The sequence below is a fragment of the Otolemur garnettii genome, unplaced genomic scaffold (assembly GCF_000181295.1).
Source record: "Otolemur garnettii isolate 467f Iridium unplaced genomic scaffold, OtoGar3 scaffold00207, whole genome shotgun sequence".
NCBI classification, from domain to species: domain Eukaryota; kingdom Metazoa; phylum Chordata; class Mammalia; order Primates; family Galagidae; genus Otolemur; species Otolemur garnettii.
The window spans coordinates 1,637,641-1,651,948 of record NW_003852602.1 but is presented as its reverse complement, the minus strand read 5'-3'; the positions used below and the strand labels follow the sequence as shown (position 1 = coordinate 1,651,948).

General features: G+C 35.2%; 1 protein-coding gene across 1 annotated transcript in view; it reads left to right on the top strand.

The window, feature by feature from the left end:
- The window catches only part of CDH8 (cadherin 8), a 377,151-nt gene that overhangs the window by 296,086 nt on the left and 66,757 nt on the right, over nt 1-14,308 (top strand). The window contains exon 9 of the mRNA XM_003801316.1: nt 6,950-7,071. Coding sequence (XP_003801364.1) covers nt 6,950-7,071 — 122 coding nt within the window. The remainder of the gene's footprint in view (nt 1-6,949; nt 7,072-14,308) is intronic.

Genomic DNA, 14,308 nt, shown 5'->3' with positions numbered 1-14,308 from the left:
ATGAGCGTGATGCCATGGCACTCTACCCAGGGGGATAGCCTGAGGCTCCGTCTCAAAAAAAAAAGAATCCGAGAGAAAAGAAGAGGATTAATCTTCTCATTTATCATTTTGTTCTCATTATTGTCTCTGCAGATTTGAGTTACTATCTGAAGTCATTTCCTTAGCAAAATATACTTCTGTACTTCTTGCTGCTATTACCAAATGTATTAACATATTTATATAGCACAAGCCCAACATAATATAACTAGTTACAAAAATATATAGATAAAGGTCTGTTGAGTTTCAAACAGATAAAGGAAGACAGGAGAAGAAATGTGCATTTATGTAATCTTTCATAAGTACATAATTAATGTGTGAGGTCCCTTATTTTCAACTGAAGAGTTTCTTTATTATTTCCTATAAGGGAAGGTCTGTTACTATAAATTTTCCTAATTTGAATTTATCCGGGAATGATTCTATTTCACTTTATTTTTGAAAGACAGTTTTGTTGGATGTAGGAATTTTGGTTGCCAGTTATTTTTATTCTTTGAGTAATTTGAGTGTGTTTTCCTCATTCTCCTCCAGCCTCCATCATTTCTGATGAGAAGTCAGCTGCTAGTCTTATTGAGGCTCCTTGGTGATAACTTTTTTTGTTTTGCTTTGTTTTAATTCTTTTTTGTTGCTTTCAAAATGTTCTCCTTGTTTTGGGGTTTTCAACTTTTAATATGGGGCATGTATATGTATGAATTTCTTTGTGTTTATCCTACTCAATTTGTTCAAGGAGATTTTGGATCTATAAGTTAGCGGTTTCAAATAAATTTTGGAAGTTTTCAGTCATTGCTTGTTCAAATACATATTTTTTTAATCCATTCTCTCGCTTTTCTCCTGTCTTTCCAATTCTGTACATGCCAGTGCACCTTCCCGCCTTTCTTCCTTTTTCTTTGCCTCTATTCTTTGGTTTGCATAATATTTGTTGATCTATGTCCAAGTTTACTGTTTCTTCTGTCAATACAAATCTACTCTTGAGACCTTCTGATGAATTCTTCATTTCCGTTTAGGCACTTTAGAACTGCAGAATTTCCATTTGCTTTTTTTGTTTAAAAAAACAAAATAAAACAATTTTTATCTTTTTAATACTGTTCTCTCCTTAATATGCTATTGTCATTATACCTTACTTTGCTTCTTTAGTTACAACTTCCTTTAGTTCTTTGGACATATAATGGCTATTTTGAACTTTATTAAACCAGATAATATATGGTCACTGTCACATGTGATTTATTTTGTCTGCTTTTTTCCTAGTATATGGGGCATTCTTTCTCATTTGCTTGTTTTAATGTCATAACTTTTTTTGTTAGAAACTAGGCAAATATTTCTAACTATTTTGTTTATTTATTTATTTATTTAGAAACAGTCTTACTGTGTCACCCTCAGTAGAGTGCTGTGGCATCACAGCTCACAGCAACCTCAAACCTTTGGGTTTAAGCGATTCTCTTGCCTCAGCCTCCTAAGTAGCTGGGCCTACAGATGCCCGCCACAACACCTGGCTATTTTTTGGTTGCATTTGTTGTTGTTTACCAGGCCCCAGCTGGGCTTGAACCTGCCACGTTCAGTGTATCTGGCCAGCACCCTACTCACTGAGCTATGAGCACCAAGCCAGAAACTAGGCATTTTAGATAATATAATATAGCTATTGGTTCCCATCCTTGGGCTTTGATATTATTTGTTTATGACTTGCTGGGTTTCTTTATATATATATCAAATCTATTTTCCCCAGCAGTGGAAAGCCTCTGATCTTTCTCCTCAGGAGGTAGTCTTGGGTATTTCTACAAACACCTAAGAAAACAGTGGTTTTGGCAGGGATCTTCTGAACACATCCAGTTGGTAAGCTTGACTAATTGCTAGAGGATTGCTCTATTGAATTCAGTAAGGCTCTACTGTGTATTTTGCACACAGAATAATCCATTCAAATTTTGGGTCCTTCAAAGGGACAGTCTCCTAGGTAAATGTTTGAAGTTTGTTATTACCTCTGGATGGCTCCTTTCTGTTAACTCTTACTCCATTCTCCTGACAACTAGCCGATCTATAGTTTAGCCCGTATCTCCAAGGTACCTATCAAATCTACCCATCTTTTCCCATTTGGCTTTCATATGAATCTTTACCGTTTTGAGAGCGATATTAGGCTTAAACTTCACATTCCTTTGTACATGAAATCAATTCCTCAATGACAGATTCAGTGCTTTCTGCTTTATGGCCTAATTTTCTCCCTGACTCTCAGGCAAAATCTTTGAGCCATGGTTTGCAAATTTTTTCTAGGTGACACCTCACTTTAACAGCTACATGTTTTTTTGTTTGTTTGTTTGTGTTTGTAGTTTTTGGATGGGGCTGGGTTTCTACCCACCATCTCTGGTATGCATGGGGCCGGCACCCTACTCCTTTGAGCCACAGGCGTTGCCCAATAGCTACATGTTTACTTGTGAAGGGGAAGCAGTAGCCTTGTTCATCTTGGCTTACCTGTCCTAGCATAAAACCTCTCCCTTAGAAGCTGTGGAAGTGTATTGAGGGCTTCAATATTCTCAGGAATGCCTTGCTCAAGGTGCTGCCTCTATCCCATGAATGAGGACTTGATGGAACCAGGCCATGCTCATTGCTCTGCTGAGTTTACCCAGAACTTAGCCTCAGGAACTGGCAGTTAGGGAAGCTGAAAAATACTACCATGCTGTCCCTCATGAATAGATAACCTTCCAACTAATAGCTTGGAGAAGCAGGATCCCTTTGTTCTTGGTTGTACTAGTCAGGAGTGGAGTTCCCATTTGCTGAACTGCAAAGGTGGAAGGAGAAACAGATCTTGGTTCAAATACCACAGACTTTCTTACTGAGTTTTAGTGGATTTTATTGAATAAATATTTCTTTGTTTGTTGTATGTTCTTAGAACTCTTTAAATAATTTTCATCGGGTTTTCTGGAGACTACATCCCTGTAGTTCCTCATGCATTTATACCATAAGTGTAAAAAAAAAAAATCACAAATTGAAACAAACAAGTGAACACAACTGAACTATATGCTTAGAAGTCTACCTGGCAGATACGTGTCTTGAGCTCAACATTGAAGGACAACAAGATATTCAATAGCTAGAGGAGGAGTTAAATTATTTTTACTTAGGTTTAACAACCTTTCATGTTCTACATGACCAATAAAACTATAGAAATTCTAGACATCTGAGCATACTCTATTGGCACTGCTTTTCAGTGCCAAATCAACTGTTTACATTTTTAAAAGTGTTTTTAGACTGTAGATTTTAAAATACTAAATTAAAAGGAAACATTTGCAAATACATATAGTGCAACTAAATGAGAAGGTATTAATTTAATAAATATGGGGAATTATTAAATGAATTTTAAAAATTATTTGAATTGGATAAACATAAGATATAAAATACATAACATGAAATTCTTTACAGCTATGAGAGATGAATTCCAATTTAGTTCTAAGTTTTCTACTGAACTAAACACTAAAAAAAACTAAAGAAAATAAAATCATTTACAAGATGTCCATTGATTATTTTAGTAAAGTAAATAATATGTTTATAGAGATATTGGGACACATGAAATATAATCAGAAGAACATTCCCTGTCATTCATGATTTTCCAACAGTGTTTAGTGGTAGTTCCTTCATCCCACATTAGAACTTAAAAGAGAAAAAAAATTGGAATTTTGCTTTTGGCCCCACAAATACAACTTTTTAAAAATACTACATATGAGAAGAGATAGATTGCAATAAGGTTGAAAATTATCCCCAAATAGAAGTTCATAGAATTTCTCTATCTTTTATGCTTAGTTTTACCACCTGCTTGTTCATCTAGATCAGCGGTTCTCAACCTGTGGTCACGACCCCTTGTAACAATGAAAATACATCCTGTATATCAGATATTTACATTACAATTCATAACAATAGCAAAATGACAGTTATGAAGTAGCAGCAAAAATAATTTTATGGTTGGGGGTCGCCACAACATGAAGGGTCATGGCATTAGGAGGCATTAGGAAAGTTGAGAACCACTAACGTATGAGATAATTGCAATTCACTTCAACTATGAGGACAAGAAAAGAGAGAGGAGGAAAAATAAGAATGTGGACTTTAGCATCATTTATTGGTCATCAAAATAGTGAGAAATAAATCTGTACATGTATGTTTGCCTGCAGTGCGTGGGGATGTGTGTTCATGCATGCAACATGTGAGAGATAGAAGACTTATTTAGTAGGTTTGGCCCAATGAACCACTCTCAGTGAATCTGAACTGATAGGCTTAGCATTGTCTTTATGTCAGAAGTGGTAAAATAATGCTTTATGAGTATGTTAGTTTTCTTATACTGGTCATTTTCTGAGACTATGCACCCATTATTCCTAGCTTGTTCTGTGGATATAGTTTATTAAATGTATATTGATCATTAGCTTATTAATTGAATAGCTGGAGAGTTAAAGACAAAAATATCTAATCGAAATGTCCTTTATTTACATACACAAGAGTTGTTATAGGATATGCAGTAGAAAGAGTGAGTCCTATAGAGATAAATTAATAAACATCAGTTCTTGGAATTGACATACAGAGAAGTACAAAGGAAAGTTAATCCATTAAATGAACTCTACTTGGATGAAAGAGTACCATGAGCAAAGTCGTGGAAGCTAAACTGTACAGTTTCTTAGAGAGGGTTGCAGATTACAAGTGCAGTTCTGATATAACTAGTGCAGATACGACTCCTTAGATATATCCAGCCTGCTATTTGCATGCAAACTTTAAATGTCAGTCAACTTTGAGATACATATTTATAAATAAATGTTCTTGAAGAAGTGGTAGTGCCCTGTTATATATACACCCCTCTACAAACATATATGTTTTTTTTTTTTACTTTATCAGTATTATACTATGAAATGGCTCATATTTATAAGGCCAAAACTGCATTTCAAAATGAATACTTAAATGAGTAATCTTGGTAATGACATGTAATACTTTAAGTGTCACTTTTCACATTTAACATATGGGGATTCCATTACCTACCTCACAGCCTTTTTATGTGGATTGAATAAGATGTTTCTGTGAACATTTTGCACTCTATATAGTAAACACTCAATATGCATGGGACTGCAATTACAAAAGACAAGGGCAAAAATGCCCTTGAATATGTAATCAATACTATGTGAGTACTTTACATTTTTTTCTCATATGGTGTTTATAAAAATTTTATAAAGTGTTAACTTCTTGAATTTCAATTTCCTTAAGATAAATATGAAGTTAAATGACTTCCTCCAGATTACGTAGGTAGCAGAAGGCAAAGCTGGGGCTCCAAAGTTTGTTTAATGCAAACGCTACATTACTTTGCAATATCCTGGAACTGCTATACAGCTCATAGTCAACCTGGGAAGAATGTGTAACTCTTCAAAGAAGATAACCAAACCCTATTTGAATATAACCATTGTAGAGTTTTGTTGAGTAAGTAAAGCGTAAAACATAAACTCCTTGTCTTAGAGTCATGTGTTATACTTTTCTTACTCTTTTCTTTCCATAAAAACTAGTGAGGTACATCCTTCCTTTTTGAATAAGGAATAAATCAATTCATTAGATATAAAATAGTAAAGAAAAAAAAAGAGTATGTTAAGTGAGACATATGAAGACATCCCTTTGATTTGGGGGAAGTGAGGTTATGTTCCATTAGTGAAGTGCTAGGAATTCTAGACAGAGTATACTGCCATTCTCAGTAGTTAACCAGTAATTAACCAATATTATAGAATATCAGGGAATAGCCGTGGTACTTACCTAAATTCAAATATTTTACTATAGCCAGCAGGGATAGTGAACTGTAAATTTATGGCATGTATACAATTATTTGGTTGTGTGCTTTAAGAATACTTTCCTATTTAATAAAAAAAGAATATTTGACAGTTTTAGGAGTCTGAATATAATCTATTGTCAAAACCAGGAGTTTTATATATCAAATGCAAGTCTGTTTGTTCATATTCAAAAGCCAAACATTTTTCCCCTCTTGGCATGCTTATAAATATTCAGTGCCATGAAAACACAAATAAATAATTGGCCATCTCCAATGCATTCTGTATAATTTACAACAGATCAAAAGATTATTACATGGTACAGTCAAAGTCAAACTGTATTGCATTTATTACAAGTAAAAAATCATAGCAGGGCCCAAGCCACATGCTCTGTATTAATGAACCAGATCTCGGTATGTGCGCGTGTGTATGTGTATATTTTATATTTAAAGATTTAAGGATTAAAGATTACATATTGAGCTATCTGCTACTAGAATTGACCTGGAAAGATTAAAAGATTATTATCTATTTATATTGATGACAATTTTTATGAAAATGACAATATTAAAATGACATGGGATCATCTTAACCAAAAATATCCCAAGGTCAATTTCTAATGAAAAAATAAAACTCATAAAATATATGATTCCTCATCTTTAATCGTATCTCTTTTATCATTATTGAGGACTGTTTCTCAAAAAGTGATTTGGTCCTGGCCTTTTGCTTTTTTTTTTTTTTTTTAATGTTTCTTTCTACCATATAACAAAAGAAGTAATAGCTTAAAAATGGGTTGTGTTCTACCCACGATAAGCAAAGAAATGTGGCATATAACATTTTTTTCTCTTTTAAACAATGAATTTTATCAATAAAATAAAGCTTGCTTTATTAAGGAAATGTCATCAGTTTTCTCAGATATGGTCTTTACCAAGCTAAGCTTCAGCAAGTGGTGTTCGGAATAATCATTTATGCATTTTTTAAGCAGTCAAACACTTGTTATTTTCCTTATTGAGTGGTCGGACTCTATCATCACTGTGTTGAAAGCCTCCTAATTAAGGGAAGTGGAAACAGACCCACATGCTCCCAAAGAGAAAGTTGAGTTGCACGTTCAATGAAATACCCTCAATGCTGATGTTATCTTTTCCTTCCCATAGGGAACCACAGTCAGATATCACGAGTGCCTGTTGCTATTAAAGTGCTGGATGTCAATGACAACGCCCCTGAATTCGCATCCGAATATGAGGCATTTTTATGTGAAAATGGAAAACCCGGCCAAGTAAATATCTCCATGTTGTTAATGCTGAATATGTTTGTATACAACTGTCTCATATTTGATTAACCTGCATCATAGTGTGCATTTGCATCATTTATGATCTGCAAAATCTCAGGCAAGAAACATATCCAAATGGGGACAGAGGGGGAATATTTTTTCTTCCTCAGATGATATTTCTCTTCCTGCTTATGACCAAATTGGCTCCTAATGTAGAACAACCTGCTGTGCCATGAACCCAGCGCCAAATTACTGTCTCAAAATATCTCAGGATATGGATGATAGCAGGGGATATCTTAGAGTAATAGGGTCTGAATTTTAACAGTCAAATAATAAGTAGCAAGGTCAAAGCTCACCAAAAGGAGCTGTTTGTTTCATATCAAAGATATGAATAACAAATAATAGTGGAACCCGATTATTTATGGAAAGTTGTGGGATATGAATATTAAAATATGTAAACATGTAGATATATTTAGCTAAATATACGTTCAACAACATATTTTAGATGTGTAATGGTAGAACTTTTTATATGCCTCATATAGCATGATAGGGGCAGTGAAGACAGACAGAAAAAGAAAGAGAAAGAGAGAGAGAAACTGGAGAGAGAGACAGGATAGACAGGGAGGGAGGGAGGGAGGGAGGGAGGGATAAAAGGGAAAAAACAGTTAAATGAGCAAGAACAAGAACAAAACTGCTTTTCTCTGAATGTCAAAGTGGAAATAGCCTATGTAAAGTTCTACAAAACCACAAATGTAATAGATTTCTTTTTACAAGGTACCAAAGTACTGTATGTTTAAGAAATTTATCATTTTTCAACTTCCTAATTTATTTCTGGATGGTGACATTTTAATTTAAATAAACAGCAGCTGACAGTATGACACTGGAGTTGTTAATCCAACTATTCTTGTGCCTCATGTGGGTGTTAGGAATTAAACTTACTATTTGCCAAGCAGCTTACCTGACAAGAGTCAGATTTTTTTCTCCTAAAGAAAGGAATAGCACTGTAGCTTTGTGCTTTTATTTATCACAAAAGATCAAGGTGTTACCCTTTCAGAACACAGTGGCATCTCCCTCTAGTCTGTGCTTACATATCTGAGAATTAACATTGTTTCCCTCTAGCAAAATGAGGCCGCTAGCCCACTATGTGGCATGTGTGCGTTCACACACACACACACACACGCTCAAATTCTAATAATAAACATCTAGACATTATGTTCTCATGAAGACATTTAACTTTAGCATTGATACACTTATTTTTATAGTATTCTGATGCTTGGTGAAATGTTTCTTAATTTCATCATGTGGAAATGTCCTCTCTCAATCTTATATGGAGCATCTTAATTTGTGATTCTTTAAGAAGGGTGTGCATGCTTGTATGTGTGTGTGTCTGTGTATGTATGTATTAGTGAACATCATTTAGGTAAGTTGGTGGAGTGAGTTGCAGACAGAAGTTGTTCAAAATATGGCAGGTCAGAATTAAGGATATAGCTGTTGCATGGACCAGATAATTGCCAAGATTGCGTAGCCAATCACAGACTTATAAGCTAGACTTTTACAAACTCACAGAATCTGTAAAATACTTCAGCATTTAAATAGAACTCCATTGCTCATGCAGAACTCATCACACAAGTTCAGGGAGTCAATGACATTGATATTTCAAAAACCGCAACATTGGCTTCACAATTGTGATATTGACAAGCATGCTTCTTGAATCTCTAGGAATCTGTAGGTTAACCCTGTGGATTTTGACTGTTTGGAGATTTTAATTATTTCTTAGCAGCTCTTATCTTCAGAAAAAATGCATTGTTTCTTTACATTTCCTATGCAAATTGAAATAAAAATCATTGATTCTTTGTTTTATGATTTTTGGAAATTACAATGTATGATTCATTCTGTAAAGAAATGCGTATTTTCTGTGTGTGTGTCTACTGAACCATTTTTATCCCCTAATGAATCAGTTCAGGGATCTTTATTAGAGTCCATTAGTGACATAAAAGAATCAGAGCTTTGACTGTTTAGCAATGTTTTTGGACAGATGGCTGACTGGTTGGTGCAATTGTGATTTTCCAAACAACATTTCTGAATTCTTTGAACCCTTTGTGCTAGTCAGAACTCATGGTTTGTTCCTTACATCATTCCTAGGTCACTTTTAGTGCTCAAGTATCTACTTTTCATATTCAGTATTTTCCACTATTTGTATTTATTTCTACGCCAGCATTCACTTATAGAAGGTCACCAAGATGCCCTTTCACTTATCCCTCATAATGCCACAGAAACGGCTGACGGACTTTAGGATTAGAATATTCATAATCAGATGATCACATGCTCACAAAAAAAAAATGTCAAAAACTGAATTAGCACTAAATTTAGAGCCCTATCAATATTTTTTAAACAATTAATATTGGGTTTACGATAGTTCCAGGGGGAAAAAAAACTGCAGGTGATATTCAAAGGTCTTACTTATCTGTGAGGTGTAGAGTTAAGGCTAAACTGGAAGGTGTGGATCAGCGGCCCGAGAGTGGTGCAGCTGGAGATTATTACCAGTGATCGGGGCAAAGCATTCAAAATGTAGCCTGTACAAAAGTGTCTGGCCTGAGAGGCCCTTTGTAAAGAGGTTTTAAAAACATTTCAGCAAATGAAAACTAACATCAACATGAACATCGAGAATTCTATTGTGCTTTATTCTTTTGCACTGAATTGGACTCATCTAAACACAGTCAGGATTTAAAGATAAAAAGGAGAAGAGGGAGGTCACGTTCCTCTTGTCTAGGCATTCATCTTCAGTTCATGAGATATCCGTGCTAAAAAAGGTGTAGACTCACTTTGAAAGTAGAATTGGGAATCATACCTGCTCCTACCACCCTCTCATGATTCTGAAGTAAAAGGTGACATTCCCTTGAATTGTTCCCTCAAAAGTATAACCATCACCACCACAGGGAGTGACAGCTCACAGTCCAGGATACAAAACCAACCTGAATCCCTTCTGATCAGAATCCTTCTAAAAGATACCTCTGCTACATAATTAAATGTTAATGCACTATTTTCTGATTGATAGTTACATATATATTGTATAACATCCAACATTAATAGGTAATTTAAGAAGATACAAAATGATTTGCATCTCTAGACTCTAATTCAGTGATGTCCTGATAATAGTTATCTATAACTTCCTTGGGTCTTTAACGGGATGGATGAAAAGAGTACTTCCACTGTCTCGTCTCTGATGTCTGGGGTAAAAATGACCATGTGCGTTGATTAGAAAATTAGAAGGCAAAATGTATGTGTGACACAGTTCATGTATCTTATTGGGGGTTAGGCTTTTGTCACTCAGTAAATGTTCATTGAGCAACATCTGTGCTCCAGGCTATAGTGAGACAAGGGACATTTAGTGACATAAAGCATCCTAAATATCAGCCTTTTACCTTCATAGAAGTTTCTCTTTGGAGAACATATATTTAAAATTAGAAATGATAGAAGTGTAAAAAAAAATTCCCTCAAGCTTTTGGAAAGAAAGGATGCTGAAAAGGCTAGAGGAGAAGTAAAAAGATCTCTCAATATAGGACAAATGTCATCAGAGACAGAAAACATCTATCAAGTTCTGAGTGAAAAGGAGTCAGCTGGGGAGAAAGCAGATTCTGTCTGAAGAGCATGGTAATCTGGCTGAGCAGGTGGAGGCACAGGTAATACGTGCGGAGAAACCAGTATCATTCCTCAACATGCCTCACAACCCAACACTCAGAAACAAACATGAAAGAAAAGTGCCGAGCTTCAGGGACCAGTGTTGGCCAGAGAGGCTTCCATAACTCCATTTTACACCGTATCTTCCTAATAGGACCCTCACAGTATTTCATTCCTGATACTAAGCTCTGGCTTCCCACATACAGAATTGGGGAAACTTGCTCCGCATGGTCCGTCACTGCAGAAACCAAAAGGAACAGTGTCTTTCTAAGTGTAAGTCAAGGTCTCTTGTTTAGTCTCAGAGAATGTTTCATTGCTTGATAGTTAGGGAACAGTCAGTTTTAGCCTTTTTTCTCTTTCAGGAAAGAACTTCCCCCGTCACTGTAAATAAATCTTGTGCAGTATAACTTGAGTTTCATTACTATCTATACAGTTTGAGATTTGTTGTTTGGTGTCAAGTAATTATGTCTGATGTGGAAAAAGAAAAAAAAATCAAACAAATTGATTTTTTTACCTCCTTTAATTTTAGCTTCCTCTCTCTGATCAACACTATAGCAATATAGAATTTGTGTATTATAGACATATCACAGTTAAGAGAGAAACAGATAGCTTCCCACACTTCTAGGTGGCATCCATTTAGCCATTGCTTGGCATATAATGGCTATTTGCAATATTTTAGAATCTTGGTTTTAACTCCTTTCATTCAGCAATGACAAATACTTCAAAAATTAATTCCTCAGCTATTACCATGGAAACACTTGCTTCACTCACCGACACACAGTACACATGCTAACCTTTTCTGGTGAAAAAATTGTTCATTTATTTATTGCACAATAATTTTATGCATGAAGATGTTAATCCTCATCATACAATCCGGGGGAAAATATGAAAGGGCAAAAATATTTTTTTTTCCCTTATGGAACTTAATGAGCAAGAGAGATTTTCTAAAAGAGAGTGGAATGAATAAATAATATAGTTTAAAATTTTGAAAACTGGGTTGAAGTAAACATTAAAGCAACTAGACAGAGGGGAACAAGAAAAACACAGGGAACTACTTTATATAGTGTTGTCGGAGATACTTTTAAGTGGGTGTCATTTGAGCTGAAAGTGGAAAAATTAGAAGTAGGCATGAAAACAGCCTTCTAGCCAACAGCGTGCAAACATGCACAAAGACCCTAAAAGGAGAACAGACTTGGTTTGTTTGAAGAATTGAAGATTTCCATGGCTAGCATGGAGTAAGCAGGAATGAGAGTAGGCACAGAGTTTTACATTTCAATAAGATGTTCTCTCTCTCTCTCTTTCTCTGCTCTTCTCTCTCTCTCTTTTCTACTCGTTTCTCTCTCTCCCCCCCCCCCACACACTCGTGCATGCATACATACACACACATGTGCACATTTAAGCAGGAAGAGCATCTAGGAGGTTGGAACCACAAAAAGATAGTGGTAGCTTATTCTAAGGTGGTAGCAGCAGAGGCAGAGGAAATCATTGAGAAAGCTGCTTGCTTACATAAGTGAAAGAATATATACAAACATCTAAAATATAACCAGCATCCTTGCTCTGGGATTTTGGTGTTAGCAACCACGTTTTACAGATAAAAAAGGCTGAAAGAATACAAGTCTTAGCCTGAGACCATGAAAACTTGCCAAGACTGGTTTCACAGTAATCTCTCGGAGGTGTCAAAGTCCCCATACATTATAGGCTCTCACAATATTTCACAAGGAAGTAGAATTTTGAAATCACATTGCCTATGTGACATACCTCATAGAAAAAATAGTTGTAAGAATAAGAGTCTGATGAAGAGTGAATGTTTCTTAGAGGAAAAAAATCAACTCCTGTGACCAATGACAAAAGTTACTCAAGCATTCTGTGAAACTGTTAATGAAAAGAAATAAAGCTTTCTAAAAAAAGTAAAGCTAATTATCCCTTGATAAACATCAGCAATGAGTGGGTTTGTTACTTTATTTATATTTTTTCTAGGTTCTGTGAGTCTTTTTCTAATAAATGTGAAACAATAAAATGAAATTACAGCATTTTATAACACTCGTGAAACAATAAATATAGGAGATTTAATTTTAACTTTCCTGCCAGCAGGCATCTTTCATGATCTATCTGCATATACAAGAGGGAGACAGGATTGATTTTAAAACAGATGAAATTGATGATCCTGACAAAATGCAAAAAATATTCTTTTCACTTTATTTTGGGTGGGGTAAGGCGATGGCAAATTAATGGAATGTGTAAAACAACATTTGAAGAAACCATATGTAGCAAAAGGCATTTTCAAGACAGTCGTTAGAGGCAGTATGACTTTCAGAGCACAACTTTCCCAGAACAGGAAAGCGTAAGTGACAAAATGTAATTGAAGGGTTTGGCACTAGAGCAACTTAAATGTGAGTCACGTCTTTCCCATTTATTAGTTTTGTGACCTTCAGTCTTAACCTTTGTTACTTTAAACCCTTATGTATTATGAATAACTGGATAGCATTGATATACATGCACAGATATACTTTCATGTTCTATGAATACTTGAAATTATTATTCGTATGTGTTTTAACCAACCTTATAGTCTATCTATATATTTAGTATTATATTTGTTTTATTTTAACTTACTAAGTTGATTTGGAACAACATGCTAAAAACGATTCTTAAATGCAACAATATAATAAATGGCAAACTTCTGCCCTATATTGAAATGTCTTCCTCTGATAATTTACAACAGGTTGAGAAAGCCTTATAGGCCCTTAAGACTCATGTCAAGGGTAACAGAAGGTCTCATACTTCATTCTTCCTCATATGAATTTGTGTGTGTGTGTTTTTATTATTTGCTAGAATCATTCATATGGGAAGACACATCATCTAAATCTTTGGAGAAGTCTTGCTTGAGGTCTCTGTTTTTATTGGCTAAAGCTCACGTGTGATTGAAAATTTTGTATATTTTATTCTGGTTCTTAATTTAATTGTGATTGGTGATCCATGGAGAAAAAGGTATAAAAGCTTATTAAAAATCCTCAGGCTATTATAGCCTGATGTACTTCCCTTGTTTTATTTTCATTCTACAGTCTAAGAATTTAGACTGTGAGACAGGTGTGGGCACAAGGGTAAGCTGTTCACAGAAGCTGTGAAGAGGAGCTTGTTGTTTAAAGAAAGGCAGATTTGCTCTACATAGTAAGAGGATTTAGGCTAGACTTTGTGCTTGTGACATACATTGAACACAGTGCGGTACCCAAGAAGCTGAGAAATTCTAGAAAAGGCAAGAAGCTAATGGTAACAGTGCCATGATTGCTTCACATAGAGGTTGAGAAAACCTTCCTGGACTTTAAGATTCAGGTAGAATTTTAGAGGATGACATTTCTCCAAGGGATTTTCTGAAAAACCAAAGAAACAAACAAAAGACCCCCCCCCCACACACACACATACAAAACTTGTGCCGTATCATGTCAATATGTGGTGTGGTTTGGTGTATGTGTGGGTGTTTGTCTGTGTGTATGCTTTACCTACGAAGGGCAGAAAGCATTGAATTAGAATTAAACATTATGTCTGTTTTATTTTGTTTTACCACCATTTT